Genomic DNA, 16018 nt, shown 5'->3' with positions numbered 1-16018 from the left:
CTGTGTTATAAATGAAAAATAATGAATCCGGAGACACTGTGGGGCAATTGGAGACCGTTACCAATGGGAGTTAAAGCTGAGACTAAAATGATGATCTGTGTTTCATTTCTTATATAACTATAAAATCCCTCAAGCTTTATTTTTTAATGTTGATTTGAACAAAAACTTTTGAGCAGAAGCACATGGAGCCTTTTCTCCAATAGTTACTGTGGGAACCTGGCCAAGCACCTGGAAGTAAATCTCACCAAACTGTGAAAGGCCCCCATGACTGGGTTGATCAGAGGTGTCAACGCTGGGCCTCCAGCCATGTGTCAGAGTCTGGGCTTCACACACAGTTGCTGGTTCCCACTCTTGGGTCTCTGCTCTGAGATAGACTCAAAAGCGTATAGAGTGATGTTGTCAGGATGGTGGCCTAAGCCATTCCTGACTCAAGTCCCCGTCACAAGAAGACCAACACGCAACCATCTGTAGACAGAGCATCACTGTGAGAACCCCAGAACCCAGGCTGAGGCTGTGGTACCCCCTGGACCACAGAGACTTGGATGGCCCACGTTAGAAGATGACAGGAGTGGCACACTCTGCCCCCATCACCTTCCCCAGGCTGGCACAGCCCTGTACCAAGGGGACCCCCCGGGCTTGTGTGATGCTTCCCAGGAGGCCCAGTGGGGTCTCACTTCACGGGGAGGAAATCTGTAGGGCTCATCTGCAGGGGATCTGATAAGATGGAGAAGGCATGGGGGCTTATGGCACCCACACTCAGGTCTTGGTGGAACGGCATTCCAGCTTGCAGCTGCACCCAAAGAGAGATCCTAGCCAGCGCCTCTGCTCGTCAGCAGAGCCCAGCTAGTGGCCCTGTCTAGCCTGCAGACTCACTTGGCAGCTCTGCCTGATTTGGGTCCCCAGACAACTGGCCTTGATCTTTCTCGGCCTGGGCAGGGAGGCAGATTCCCAGCCCTGCCCAACAGCTGAGCACTGTCTCCACCCGACCCCACCAGGAAGCCTGGCCACAGAGCCCAGGCAGCCATGGAGCCCATCCAACAGCCCTGTTTGGGCAGGAAGCCAAGCCAGTAGCCCTACCAACTGCTGGGCATAGCCTCTGGCCTTGCATAGCCAGGGAGCCTGAACAGTGACCCTGGACAGCCTCAGCCCAACCTACAACTGCTACTCAGTGGTGGAGTCCATCCGAGGGCCTTGTCTGATTGCTCTACACAGCCTGAAACCTAGGCTATGGCCCCACCCAACAAAGGCTTTCTTGTCAAGAAAGCCTAGACAACAACCCAGCTCGACCATGAAACAGTCTCTAGACCCATTCACTGTGGGATTCAGCTGGAGGACTCTCTTAACCAGAGAGTCTGGCCAATAATCTTGCCTAACAGGGGTGCACAGCCAGGGGCCTACCTGATGGCAAAGCCCACAGCCAGGGGCCTACCTGATGGCAAAGCCTTGTTTATGGCCCTGCCTAATTCCAAGGCTGTAGCTTTGCATGATCACAGAGCACAGCCTGAGGCCTCACCTGAACACAGAGTCCAGCCAGCAGCACTCTCTGGTCTGGGATCACAGGCTGAGACCCCATCGAGAGCAATTGCAGAGACCAGCCTATAGCCCGGCACAGTCACGAGTCCAACCAGTAGCACTGCCTTGCCAGGAAACACAGCTTGTGACCTCATACAATCAGAGGTGAATATAGGGCCCAACCAGTAGCACACCCTGCCCCACCCCAATCTCAGAGCATGGAACATTTTCCAGGATAGATTATGTTAGACCACAAAACAAGTCTCAATAAATTCAAGAAAGTGTAAATTATATCAAGAGTCTTTTCCAACCACAATATGACATTAGACATCCATGGCTGGTTCAGGTTGATGTATGGCAAAAACCACCACAATATTGTAAAGTAATTAGCCTCCAATTACTTTACAATACATGGAAATTAAACAACACACTCTTAAACAACCAGTTGATCAAAGAAAAAATCAAAAGAGAAATTAAAAATATCTGGAGAGAAACAAAAAAGGAAACACAACATACCAAAACTTAAAGGATATAGCAAAAGCAGTTCTAGGAGAAAAGTTTGTAAGAGATAAGCACCTATATTAAGAAATAAAGATCTCATATAAACAACCTAACTCAACTCAAGGAATTAGAAAAATAAACACAAGCTAAGCCCAAAGTTGACAGAAAGGAGGAAATAATAAAGAGTAGATCAGAAATAAGGAGAAGGCAATGGCAACCCACTCCAGTACTCCTGCCTGGAGAATCCCAGGGACGGGGGAACCTGGTGGGCTGCCGTCTATGGGGTCGCACAGAGTGGGACACGACTGAAGCGACTTAGCAGCAGCAGCAGATCAGAAGTAATGAAAGAAAGAATAAGAAAACAATACAAAAGATTAACCAAACTGAGTTGGTTCTTTGGTACTAGAAACAAAATTGACAACAAATTTTAGCTAGAGTATCTGCTGATTCATCGAAAAAGCAAGAGACTTCCAGAAAAACATCTATTTCTGCTTTATTGACTATGCCAAAGCCTTTGACTGTGTGGATCACAATAAACTGTGGAAAATTCTGAAAGAGATGGGAATACCAGACTACCTGACCTGCCTCTTGAGAAACCTGTATGCAGGTCAGGAAGCAACAGTTAGAACTGGACATGGAACTACAGACTGGTTCCAAATAGGAAAAGGAGTAGTACGTCAAGGTTGTATATTGTCACCCTGTTTATTTAACTTATATGCAGAGTACATCATGAGGAACGCTGGGCTGGAAGAAGCACAAGCTGGAATCAAGATTGCCAGGAGAAATATCAATCACCTCAGATATGCAGATGACACCACCCTTATAGCAGAAAGTGAAGAGGAACTCAAAAGCCTCTTGATGAAAGTGAAAGAGGAGAGTGAAAAAGTTGGCTTAAAGCTCAACATTCAGAAAACGAAGATCATGGCATCTGGTCCCATCACTTCATGGCAAATAGATGGGGAAACAGTGTCAGACTTTATTTTTTTGGGCTCCAAAATCACTGCAGATGCTGATTGCAGCCATGAAATTAAAAGACGCTTACTCCTTGGAAGGAAAGTTATGCCCAACCTAGGTAGCATATTAAAAAGCAGAGACATTACTTTGTCAACAAAGCTTCGTCTAGTCAAGGCTATTGTTTTTCCCGTGGTCATGTATGGATGTGAGAGTTGGACTGTGAAGAAAGCTGAGCACGAAGAATTGATGCTTTTAAACTGTGGTGTTGGAGAAGACTCTTGAGAGTCCCTTGAACTGCAAGGAGATCCAACCAGTCCATCCTAAAGGAGACCAGTCCTGGGTGTTCATTGGAAGGACTGATGCTGAGGCTGAAACACCAATACTTTGGCCACCTCATGTGAAGAGTTGACTCATTGGAAAAGACCCTGATGCTGAGAGGGATTGGGGGCAGGAGGAGAAGGGGACGACAGATAATGAGATGTCTGGATGGCATCACTGACTCGATGCGTATGAGTTTGGGTGAACTCTGGGAGTTGGTGATGGACAGGGAGGCCTGGCGTGCTGTGATTCATGGGGTCACAAAGAGTCGGACACGACTGAGTGACTGAACTGAACTGAATTAAACGAAGAAAAAAAGATAGAGACCAAAATAAATTATTTAAAAAATTATAAATGAAAATGGGAACATTACAAGAAACATCAAGGACCATAAAAGACGACTATGAGCAGTTTTAAGCCAACAAATTGGACAATCTAGGAAAAATAGGTAATTCCTAGAAGCATACAATCTACCAAGAATGGATCTTGAAGAAATAGAAAATCTGAACAGAGCAATAATAAATAAGGAGGTGGAATCAATAATCAAAAACCTCCCAACAAAGAAATGTCCAAGACAGGACATTTCCATGACCTGGTATCACAGGTGAAATCTACCAGACATTTACAGCCAATTAATCTCACTCTTTCAAAAAATTGAAGGGAAAAGAATGCTCTCAAACTCATTTTATGAGTCCAGTATTACCCTGACACCGAAACCCGATAAGGACACTATAGGAAAACTATCAACCAATATGCCTCATGAATATAGATGAGAAAACTCTGAATAAAGTACTAGCACACCAAATTCAGCAACATTTTAAAAGATTATAGACTGTAATTAAGTTGGATTCATTCCTAGAGTGCAAGAATGTTTCAACATATGCAAATCAGTAAATATAATACATTGAATTACCCAAATGAAATAAAAATCATATGATCATCACAATAGATGCAGAGAAACTACTGACAAAATTCAAATGATAACTCTCAACAAACTGGGTATAGAAAGAAAGGCAATCAACATAATAAAGGGCATATGTGACACCCCCAAAGCTAGCATCATGCTCAGCGATGAAAGGTTGAAAACAAGACAGGGGTGCCCACTTTCATCAGTTCTATTCAACCTAGCACTGGAAAGCCTTGTCCGAGAAGTTGGGCAAAAAAAGAAATAAAAGGCATCCAGATCAGAAAGGAGGGTGTAAAATTGTCTCTGTTTGCATGTGGCATGGTCTTACATATAGAAAATTCCTAAAGACTCCACCAGAAACCTTTTATAACTAAAAAATTCAGGAAAGTTGTAGCATATAAATTCAACATACAGAAATCATTGTGTTTCCAAACACTTAACAATGAAGTATCTGGAAAATAAAGAAAAAGCTTCCCTTTACAATGACATCAAAAACAATGAAATGCTTGAGGAATAAATTCAACTAAGGAGGTGAAAGATATGTACTCTGACACTGTAAGACGTTGATGAAAGACATTGAATAAGACACAAGCAAATGGAAAGATATCCCATGGACTGGAAGAATTAATATTGCTAAAATGTGCATACACAACTATCTGTAGATTAAATGCAATCCTTATCAAGATTCCAATGGCACTTTTTAGAGAAATAGAAAAAAAAAAAAAATCCTGAAAGTCATATGGAACCAAAAAGATCCCTAATAACCAAAGCAGTCCTGAGTAAGAAGAACAAACCTGGAGGCATCACACTTTAGGATTTCAGGTTAATTTTACAAAACTTTTGTAATAAAAAAAAAGTATAGTACTGGCGTTAAAAACAAACACATAGACCAATGGAACAGAATAGAGAGCCCAGAAATAAGCCCACATATGCAGTCAACTAATATTTGACTAATAAGGATACTCACTGGAGAAAAGATAATTTCTTCAAAAAATTGTGTTGGGAAAATTGGATATTCACATGCAAAAGAGTTAAACTGGACCTCTATCTTACACAACTTAGACAAATTAATTTGAAATGCATTAAAGACTTAAATTTAAGACTTGCAACCCAGAGGAAGACATAGGGAAAAGGCTGCTTAACATTGGTCTTAGCAATGACTTGTGGAAGTTCAGCCAACAAAAGCAAAAATGAAACAGGTGAGACTAAATCAAACTCTGAAGCTTCTGCACAGCAAAAGTCATGATCAACCAAATGCAACCTCAGAATGAGAGAAAATATTTTCAAACCACATATCTGATCAAGAGTTAGTATCTAAGATGCACAAGAGGCTCATATATACACCTCAATAGCAAAAAAAAAAAAAAATTATCCAATTTAAAAATGAGCAAAGGACCTGAACAAGCATTTTCTAAAAGAAGATAGTCAAATTGCCAACAGGTATATGTAAAGATGTATATATTGTAGAAATACAAATAAAAAACACAGTGAGCTATCACCTCACACCTGTTGGATGGCCATTATCAAAAGACAAGAGATTAAAAAGTACTGGCAAGGATTTAGAGAAAATGGAACGCTTAAGTACTGTTGGTGGGAATGTAAATTGGTGCAGCCACTATGGAAGAGAATATAGATGTTCCTCAAAAAAGTAAAACTAGATCTACCATATGTCTAGAAATTCCACTTTTGGGGTATGTATCTGAAGGAAGCAAAATCACTGTGTTGAAAAGATATCTCCACTGCCATGTTTACTGCAGCATTGTTTACAAGTGAATACGTGTAACTAGACACAAGAAAATAATTCTGTCAAATATTTCTGTTTCACTAAACTATCCTTTCAAATCTCTTGCACAACCTCTTTCAGTTTTATGGGATCTATCACATTAATTGCTGGTCCTAAAACATAAATATTACAAGAATTTAATAATTTAATTAATTAAATTTAATTTATTATCCTATTTCATATCTTCCTGTTTCTGTCCTACATTAAATTTGTTCATTGAAGAAGCTGCTGATGGTGATGGTTGTCATACATGATAGAAAACCAAGGTCCCTTAAACCGTGGTACCTTTTTATGATAGTGGAATTAACTGTTTAACACAGTTTGCAGATCCTTGGAGATCAAAGTGAGTGCCAACTCTTAACAGGAGCACACATACTCCTTTGATTGATCTATGGATTGGAATGGAAGTGATATATCTGTGAAGTAAAAACTGGGGCAAGATTCATTGTTCAGCCACTAAAAAAGCTCATTTTACTCTGTACAGTTGATGGAGTCTTACTTGTTCAGTTGATATTTTGGCATGGTTCACATAGCCCAAATATTTCTAGACTCATTTTCTCATACTTTTGAGCTTGCAGTATTTCATAAAGAAAGTTGAAGAAGCTTCGTGCATTCAAGGAAATGAATGTCAAGGTTTTGCCTAACCATTTCTGAGTCAGTGAATACAGCTGCAGTTTCTCCTGTCAGTAAACAAATGTTTGAATAAGCACGTCTCCTTCCCTGCAGGAGCTTCAGAGAGACATCGAGAAACACAGCACGGGCGTGGCCTCCGTGCTCAACCTGTGCGAGGTCCTTCTGCACGACTGTGACGCCTGTGCTACAGACGCCGAGTGCGATTCCATCCAGCAGGCCACGCGAAACCTGGACCGCCGATGGAGAAACATCTGCGCCATGTCCATGGAGAGGAGGCTCAAGTAAGTGGGGGTGTGCACACAGCTGAAACGGAGGAAGGACCAGAAAATCAATAATAAATGTATCCAGGGTATCTGCTGTTCACCATTTCCTTTTGGTTGCAATGTCCAAAGATAGCCGCGGTTCCCCAAACTTGTCCTCTACGTTCAGTTGGAAACATAAGTAGGTATAAAGGTCACTTATAAATTTAACAAGCCAAGTGACACCTGACATAACAGTTTAAATATAATTAGAAAAATTAAAATATGCCCTTGCTGAACAAGTATTACATTACATAATCCGTGGTGTGAAAAAGTAACTTTCTTTCGTTAAAAAGGAAATAATAAAAGGACTTCTCTTGAAACCTTTTGAAATTCAAGGTGGTAAAAAGTTAGTGATGTGTTAGAAAGTGACCACAGTGACTTAAGGCACAGAATCTTCATGCTCTCTGGGGACCTTCTGAAAGCTTAATCTTTGTCTTGCCGTCATTGGTTGATTTTGATGAGGGTGACTTTGACGTTCAGTGAATTTTCAAATGTTAGTTTTAGTCCAGCAAACCTCGGGATGAGTGTACACTGAGAGCAGAGTGTTACACTTTTAAATTTCCTTGCACATACCCAGAACAGTTCACACCATGTGCTTATCAGACTCAGTTTGACGCATAACAAACCCAGAGCTGCAGGACGTGTGTTTAAACACACACACACACACACACACACTCTCACACACACACACACTCACACAGTTGTTTCATTTTAGCTCAGACAGTTGTTTCTTTTTCAGTCTGGGCAAATTTGACTCAAGGCACAGTTAGTTTTTGTTTGGCACAGCAGTTGCTTGTTTTGGGCACTCTTAATCCTGTTGCAGGCATCAGACAGGGCTCTGGAGCATAAACAGCCTCAAACAATCAGATGCTGTTCTTTCCTTTCTGTCTCAGAATTGAAGAGACATGGCGATTGTGGCAGAAGTTTCTGGATGACTTTTCTCATTTTGAAGATTGGCTCAAGATCTCAGAAAGGACAGCTGCCTTTCCCAGCTCTTCCGGGGTGCTCTATACAGTTGCCAAGGAGGAACTAAAGAAATTTGAGGTGATTTTCAATGCCAAATATTTCATCTCTATTTTGCTGTGAGAGTAGCGAGCTGGTCTTTGGTGTCTCAAGACCCAAATAAACTGTTTGCCCACATATTATTTGTTCAGACAGCTAGGTGGTGATGACTTTCTGGTCATCTTTCTTGTTACATCATGATAGGCAAAAAAGAGAAAGGAAGTTTTTACTTTAAAATTATCAAGAATTACAAGTAAAGTAGTAATGAAGAGAAACTCTGTTAGAAAATGGAAATCATGATTCCCCAAAAATGATCTTGGCATTCTTTTGTCACAGTTCTTTATAATCAAGCTTCTAAGACTCAAATATGATGCCGTACTATAACAACTATAATATATATATGTGTGTGTGTGTATTCAATATATTTTCTTGATTTTTTTCACTTAACTGGAGTGTATGTGTATGTATACATATATATGTATATGTGTGTGTTCATGTGTATATGTGTATAAGTGCATGTTAAGTTACTTTAGTCATGTCCAACTCTTTGCAACCCTATGGACTGTAGCCCACCAGTCTCCTCTTATCTTTTATCATTGATAAATAGAATTGACTCCAGATTTGATCAAATATTTTAAATCATAAACCAACTGTAATTATAAATGAGGAACAGTGCCATTGAGTCACTAAGATTTTTCAGATTTATAGAGAAAAATAGCAGCAGTATAATCATATTCATCAAGAAAGCAATCATTCAGTAACTGATTCTAGTTCCTTGCCTGTATGGGCAGTCTCAAATCCACTCTATCACTATGATAGGATGAAACTCCAGTTCTCAACCTCTGATTCTCACCGAGGACTGGTCCCTAAAGTTGACCATTTTTTAATTTGAAGTTTCTTTGCCAGTCAATATCCATTGATTGGCAGTTGTGTTCTCATATATACTAACTGTGGACAGTTCCGATGCATGTTATCTTACAAAAATCTTTCTTGGTTGCTAAGTCTTCCCCAAGCTCCCTGAGATATTTTAAAATAAGACTAAAAAATCCAACCAAATTCAGCTGGATTCATTTTTACCTTGTAATAGCAATTAACCAGGCATTTTGTTTGTTTGTTTTGAGGCCTGTTACAGTAAATGTGAAGTTTGGTTTTTGTTCTTGTGGGGTTTAAAATCTAGGCGTCATAGATGGGTAGCTACACAAAGCTATAGAAGTGTTCAAATACTATGTGAAATAAATAAGAGTTATTCTGCTGTCTGAATATGGACCTGTATATAACTATTCCACTAAATCCCAGGGGGGAAAAATTCCTATCTAAAAGATTTTTCCTTAGTAAAATTCTAGTAAAAAGCCACAGTAAACTCTGCAGTAGATTTCAGATTATCCCGGTGTGAACCAGTGCTGGTGGAAATATTCTTGTCCTGCATCTTATTACTCACAGCTTCATAAAGGTTAAACCTTCTATAATCGGCTTCCGCTGCAAAGAAGATTATGTAAGATCTTTTATGATGCTATTTTAGACTCAAGACTTTATGACAAAGGTTAGCCATATAGTTAAGCTTATAATGCTATTTATATAACTAGCTATTCATATAATGCTGTATAAATATAGCATTATACAACTAGCTAATTATAATGATTGATTTTATTATTTATCAGGGTGATTTTTGCCTGTTCAATTGCACAAACATTGGGAACAGATCTAGGTGTGCTGGGGTCCCCACCTGTTGTGCCCACCTTCACCTCAGTGAGAACATATATTCTGTGACTTCCAGTAATTGCAAAAGTTGAACTTCCCTTACTGTTTCCTTTTCTGGGGAAATAATTTGAAGTTTTATAAAATAGATGGCTGGATTTACTCAGACGACGGCTCTTAAAATGACTCTCAGAAGGAAAGCCATCTCAGAGGTAGCATGTAAACAGTGTGATGAGCCAAAGGAAGCAAAAGTTTGGGATTTCGATGAGTGCAGTTCAATTAGTCACACAATTTTCTGTCCAATGCCAGAATAAAAGTCGGTCATAAATCACACACCTAAGTTTGAAATGTAAAAGCTTCATTTTATTTTGGCCAAGTGACTCTTATTGCTAGGTTAGACTATATTGCAGAGGAAAAGAAGTACTTGACCTGCAGAAACTGTAAGGTACGCATGGGGTAACCTCCAAAGTAGATAGACACTGCTCTGTAATACTCTGTAAGGTGTCGCATCAGCTCTAAAGCATTTCATACAAATCCAAATCATTCGTGGGCACACCAAAAAAACAGAGCATGTTTGAAACATTTTTCTTTGTGAGGTTACTTCTGTTTTACTAAGCTGTTGTTCTTAAAAGTCAGTAATATTTTGCGTTTAGAAGACATTTTGCAAAAAGTAGTTTTATTTTTTTTAAGAGGACACCAGAATTGAGGCAGTTTCTGGATTTCTTAGGAAATAACATATTTTATAAATAAAAGAAAAAGTTTTATGATAGATTTTTTTTCTCAGTATTGACGTCAGAAACTTGGAACATTTCAAACTCATGTTTCAGCATACATACATGTTTTTGTGGGCTTCCCTGGTGGCTCAGTAGTAAAGGACTCACTTGCTAATGCAGAAACACAGTTTTAATCCCTGAGTTGGGAGGATCCATGGGAGAAGGAAATGGCAACCCACTCCTCTATTCTTGCCTGAGAAATCCCATGGACAGAGGAGCCTAGCGAACTATAGTCCATGAGGTCACAGGAGTCAGACATGACTTAGTGACTAAGCAACAACATATTCTTGTAATCTGTTTGCTTTATGGGAAAGTTTTTTTAGGCTATTATTTTAAAAGCTATATTACATATGTATATCGTGTGCATTATATATGTGAGTGAGTGTGTGACAGTCGCTCAGTCGTGTCCAACTCTTTGTGACCCCATGGACTGAAGCCCACCAGGCTCCTCTGTTCATGGAATTCTCCAGGCAAGAATAGTGTAGTCGGCTTCCATTTGCATATGTATATATAAGTATGTGTTTACATTTTATATGCATGTATCATATGAATATGTGTGTGTTCTACATGTATATGTACATATTCTATATGTATATCATGTATGGATTTGTATACATACAGATATTTATTACTGTTTGCCATTTTCTTTTGTATTTTTGTTTGATCAACTCCCTTTCTTAACCACATGGGTAACATGAGTTTTCTTTAACCAGGGAAAGTTTACGCTGGTTACCAAGTGTCTTTTCCTGTTTGAGGGGAAGAGTTGACCTCCCATTCTGTCTAACATCACGACACCATGCCCAGACACCCTTGCTGAGAGCGCTCCTCACATCTCCCCAGCTGATGTGCTTCTTTGTGGTCGTAGGCTTTCCAGCGACAGGTCCATGAGAGCCTGACCCAGCTGGAGCTGATCAACAAGCAGTATCGCCGCCTGGCCAGAGAGAACCGCACAGACGCGGCCGGCAGCCTCAAACAGATGGTTCACAAAGGCAACCAGAGATGGGACAACCTGCAGAAGCGCGTCACCTCCATCCTGCGCAGACTCAAGGTCCATGCTGCGCCTCCTCTGTAGCTTAGAGGCCGGAGGCCAGAGTGGGTCCATTTGAGTACCATGTTAGGACATGACTTTGTAAGACTGGGATGACAAGACGGGTATCTGGCATATGATTTTTTTTGGTAAAGTATTACGGTGTTCTCGTTGCTCATTGAGGAAATGACTTCCCAGGAGGAGGCTGGAATTGGCGGTTGCATCTCAGCATGTGTCTGTGGCTTTTTCACTTGTGTTCTTTCCTTTCCAGCATTTCATTGGTCAGCGGGAGGAGTTTGAGACAGCACGGGACAGCATTCTGGTGTGGCTGACGGAGATGGATCTGCAGCTCACCAACATTGAGCACTTCTCCGAGTGTGACGTTCAGGCTAAAATAAAGCAGCTCAAGGTAATAGAATAATAGTGATTTTTTTTTCAAATTGGTATGCAGAGAGTCTGAAGAGGAAATGATTTATAGATACTTTGGTGAAGAGCATACTAAAGAACTGTTCTTTTTTAAAAAATTATTTATTTTTTAATTGAAAGATAATTGCTTTACAGAATTTTGTTGTTTTATGCTAAATATCAGCGTGAATCAGCCATAGGTATACATATGTCCTCTTCCTCTTGAACCTCCCTCCCAGATCCCTCACCGCCCCACCCCACCCCTCTAGGTTGCTACAGAGCCCCTGTTTGAGTTCCCTGAGTCATACAGCAAATTCCCATTGGCTATCTATTTTACATATGAGAATCTTTGCTTTTTAAAAACATAGATCTTCTTGACTGAAAAGAAATTCAGAAAAAAGAAAAATATTAAAAATGAAATAAAGAGCATTATCAAGAGATACAACTCCCCTTAACACATACACTTTAAGTATGAACTTGATTTGCAAGGTTGTCGTTTTCATTTTTGATGGTGGTTTTTTCTAATTGGTTTCAAGCACTTTCAGATAGTTTGACTCCCATGATCCAGACCAGTTCAACTTTCTTATATTGGAACTTCTTTCCACACAGGCTGCATTCCTAGGTGCCAAATTAATGTTTAAGCATATTTGGTATGTTTCATATGTAATTCAAAACCAGTGACTAGTTCAACATTTTACGTCAGTTCAGTTCAGTCGCTCATCGTGTCCAACTCTTTGCAACCCCATGGACTGAAGCACAGCAGGCTTCCCTGTCCATCACCAGTTCCCAGAGCTTGCTCAAACTCATGTCCATTGACTCTGTGATGCCATCCAACCATCTCATCCTCTGTCATCCCCTTCTCCTGCCTTCAATCTTTCCCAGCATCAGGGTCTTTTCAAATGAGTCAGTTCTTCACATCAAGTGGCCAAAGTATTGGAATTTCAGCTTCAGCATCAGTCCTTCCAATGAATATTCAGGACTGATTTCCTTTAGGATTGACTGGTTGGATCTTCTTGCAATCCAGGGGACTCTCAAGAGTCTTTGCCAACACCACAGTTCAAAAGCATCAATTCTTCAGTGCTCAGCTTTCTTTATAGTCCAACTCTCACATCCATACATGACTACTGGAAAAACCATAGCTTTGACTAGACGGACCTTTGTTGGCAAAGTAGTGTCTCTGCTTTTTAATATGCTGTCTAGGTTGGTCATAGCTTTTCTTCCAAGGAGCAAGTGTCTTTTAATTTCATGGTTGCATTCACCATCTGCAGCAATTTTGGAACCCAAGAAAATAAAGTCTGTCACTGCTTCCATTGTTTCCCCATCTATTTGCCATGAAGTGATGGGACCAGATGCCATGATCTTAGTTTTTTGAATGTTGAATTTTAAGCCAGCTTTTTCACTCTCCCCTTTCACTTTCACTAACCTGAAATATCAATAACCTCAGATACACAGATGATACCACCCTTATGGCAGAAAGTGAAGAGGAACTAAAGAGCCTCTTGATTAAAGTAAAAAAGGAGAGTAAAGCATTTTATGTGAGGAGGGATATATATTAGATATGAGGATTCCCTAAAAGGAAGAATGTTTAACATCTTGAATAATATTCAGTGAGGCTTATGAAATTTTCATCCCAAGATAGGATAGGTATATTTTTTTAATAAGAATAGTCACATTGCCTTGGAGAAGAAAATGGCAACCCACTCCAGTATTCTTGCCTGGAAAATCCCATGGACAGAGGGGCCTGGTGGGCTCCAGTGCATGAGGTCGCAAGAGTCAGACACAACTTAGCAACTAAACCACCACGCATGGTGCCTGTGACTTTAAAGTTGTTGTAATAAAACAAGGAAGTTACCTTTAATCCTAGATTCTAAGAATAAAAAAATCATAAAATAGCCCCAGTAGTCTGACCAGTCTCTCCATCCTTCCCGTTCACCTCAACTCTCCCAGGTTGTTTCACAGGTAAGTAACTATTTAAAAGCTTCAGCAGGAAATTTTTACCAAGTGGTAGTTGAATCTTTTCTTTCTGGACTCTGGCAGGGTCATAGCATTTATAACCACCCTCTTTCTCCCTTGGCAGTCTTTTTATTATTGGGCAATTTCAACTCTTCCAGAGTTTATTCTTGTGTTGAATTAAAATTTATCCCTTGAAATGTATTCCCTGAGGCTTAACTGTTTTGAATCATATAAAATAAGTCTAAGAAATCCAGAATTACCAATTTTTCAAATAATTACAGTTTTTCCTACTTATGTCCTGAAATAGTCAAATCATCTGAGAAGAATTTGTGATATTGTGATTTGGATGGTTTTTCTTACTCATGTTTGACATCTTAGAAAATCTAAAATTTAAATATTGAATAGAATTCTTTAAAATGCTAAATTAATTTCGGTGGCTCTCTGTTGCTTGCCATTACTTTTCATCAGGGATAACCAGTGCTCTCAACTTTATGATGGGTTTGAAAGTTTTTTCCTATGATTCTCTTACCCACACTATCCATGGTGGTAAATTTTATTAGGCAAAGGTGCCTCTCTGGTTATGGAATTCTAACAATTCCATTTCTGCTTCCGGTTCTGATTTCAAAATTTTATGTCTTACTTTAGAAAGTAGTAACCTCTTGGCTTGTCTTTTCTATGGTAAACTTAATATTCCCTACATGGTTTTTCTTAATATGTATCTTAGAGTTACTTCATGTTTATGTGAGTAATGAAAAATTAACATGAGAGGTGTGCTCCCCAGGCCTTCCAGCAGGAAATCTCATTGAACCACAATAAGATTGAGCAGATAATCACCCAAGGAGAACAGCTGATAGAAAAGAGTGAGCCCCTGGATGCGGCCGTCATTGAGGAAGAGCTGGATGAGCTCCGGCGTTACTGTCAGGAGGTCTTCGGGCGTGTGGAAAGATACCATAAGAAACTGATTCGCCTGCCTGTACGTGACACTGGGTACCGGACTCTGGAGCTTGGTTTCATATACCTTGCCTTAGTTTCCTTAATGTAAAGCTGGCTTAATAACTGTAGCTACCTCGTAGAAAGGATTGGTTTGGGCATGGAATGAGTTTATACACACACACACACACACACACACACACACACACGCATATGTGCAGTGTTAAACAGTGGTGCAGTTGATGTGGTTATTTAGCTGAATTTCTTCTTCTTTTCCTTTTCCCTAATTGCTACCATAATCATATCTCATTGTCAAGATGTTATTATTAGAATATTTGTCATCTTCTGTGATAAAGTGTATTTTGTATCTGGAATATAAGGTGTAAAAGGACCAGGGTTTTATGTAAAAGGCTAGGGTTTTATCAGTGATTCCCTTTGGCTCCTGATCTGTGCCACTCAGTACTTACTGTGCTCTAGGTTAGGTACTAAGTTATCTTTATTTACATTAACTTATTTAATCTTCTGTCAATTTTTTGAAGTAGGTCTTAATATTATTTCTATTTTACCAGCAACAAAACTGAGAATTTACTAGATTCACATATAAGGCATTTTGAAAAGTGATCAGAAGATACTTATTTATTATTCGATGATAGGAAGTTCAGAGTTAACCCTACCAAGATAGGGATGTGGTCCAGCTAGGCTTGGGTGCTGAACATTGGTGAGAGGCAGAGCACAGAGTGGGGAGGGGACCAGTTGACCGCTGCGGTAACAGGCCTGTCTTGGCTGCGTTTCTAGCTCCCAGATGATGAGCATGACCTCTCTGACCGGGAGCTGGAACTGGATGAGGCTGGAGCTCTGTCAGACCTCCACTGGCGGGACACCTCCACGGATGGCGTGCTCTCCCCGCAGCCTTCCTCCAACCCCTCCCTCTCACTCGCCCAGCCCCTCCGGAGCGAGAGGTCTGGACGAGACACCCCCGCCAGTGTGGACTCCATCCCCCTGGAATGGGACCATGACTATGACCTCAGCCGTGACCTGGAGTCCGCTGTGTCCAGAACTCTGCCCTCTGAGGATGAAGAAGTTCCAGAAGATAAAGATTTCTACCTCAGGGGAGCTGTTGGCTTATCAGGTAGGAAAGAGCTCCTCCTATGTGTATGCTAGTTTGAAAGAAAATACAAAGGAATGGATACTGTCCCAAAAACCCATGGGCTAAGCAGAATCATCTTCCTTCTCCCATCAGGGGAACTTGTACTCAATGGCATAATGGGATATTAACATGATTCACAAATGCAAAATTGATATGACCACTGATTTATCCCACGT

General features: G+C 40.4%; 1 protein-coding gene and 1 long non-coding RNA gene across 16 annotated transcripts in view; one reads left to right on the top strand and one right to left on the bottom strand.

Annotated features, from left to right (window-relative positions):
• SYNE1 (spectrin repeat containing nuclear envelope protein 1) overlaps positions 1–16018 on the top strand; it is a 491794-nt gene that overhangs the window by 449002 nt on the left and 26774 nt on the right. For all 15 annotated transcript variants that reach the window (XM_055433423.2, XM_055433430.2, XM_055433426.2 and 12 more), the window contains 6 exons: positions 6702–6889; positions 7804–7954; positions 11246–11428; positions 11679–11816; positions 14547–14738; positions 15491–15824. In XM_055433423.2, coding sequence (XP_055289398.2) covers positions 6702–6889; positions 7804–7954; positions 11246–11428; positions 11679–11816; positions 14547–14738; positions 15491–15824 — 1186 coding nt within the window. The remainder of the gene's footprint in view (positions 1–6701; positions 6890–7803; positions 7955–11245; positions 11429–11678; positions 11817–14546; positions 14739–15490; positions 15825–16018) is intronic.
• Positions 1–16018, bottom strand: part of LOC148776363 (uncharacterized) — a 140055-nt gene that overhangs the window by 105748 nt on the left and 18289 nt on the right. The window lies entirely within an intron of this gene.

This window comes from Moschus berezovskii, chromosome 10 (assembly GCF_049115385.1).
Source record: "Moschus berezovskii isolate FMDL1 chromosome 10, NW_MosBer_1.0, whole genome shotgun sequence".
Classification (NCBI taxonomy): Eukaryota; Metazoa; Chordata; class Mammalia; order Artiodactyla; family Moschidae; genus Moschus; species Moschus berezovskii.
Note: the sequence above shows the minus strand (reverse complement) of the source record. Positions and strands in the feature narration are given on the sequence as shown.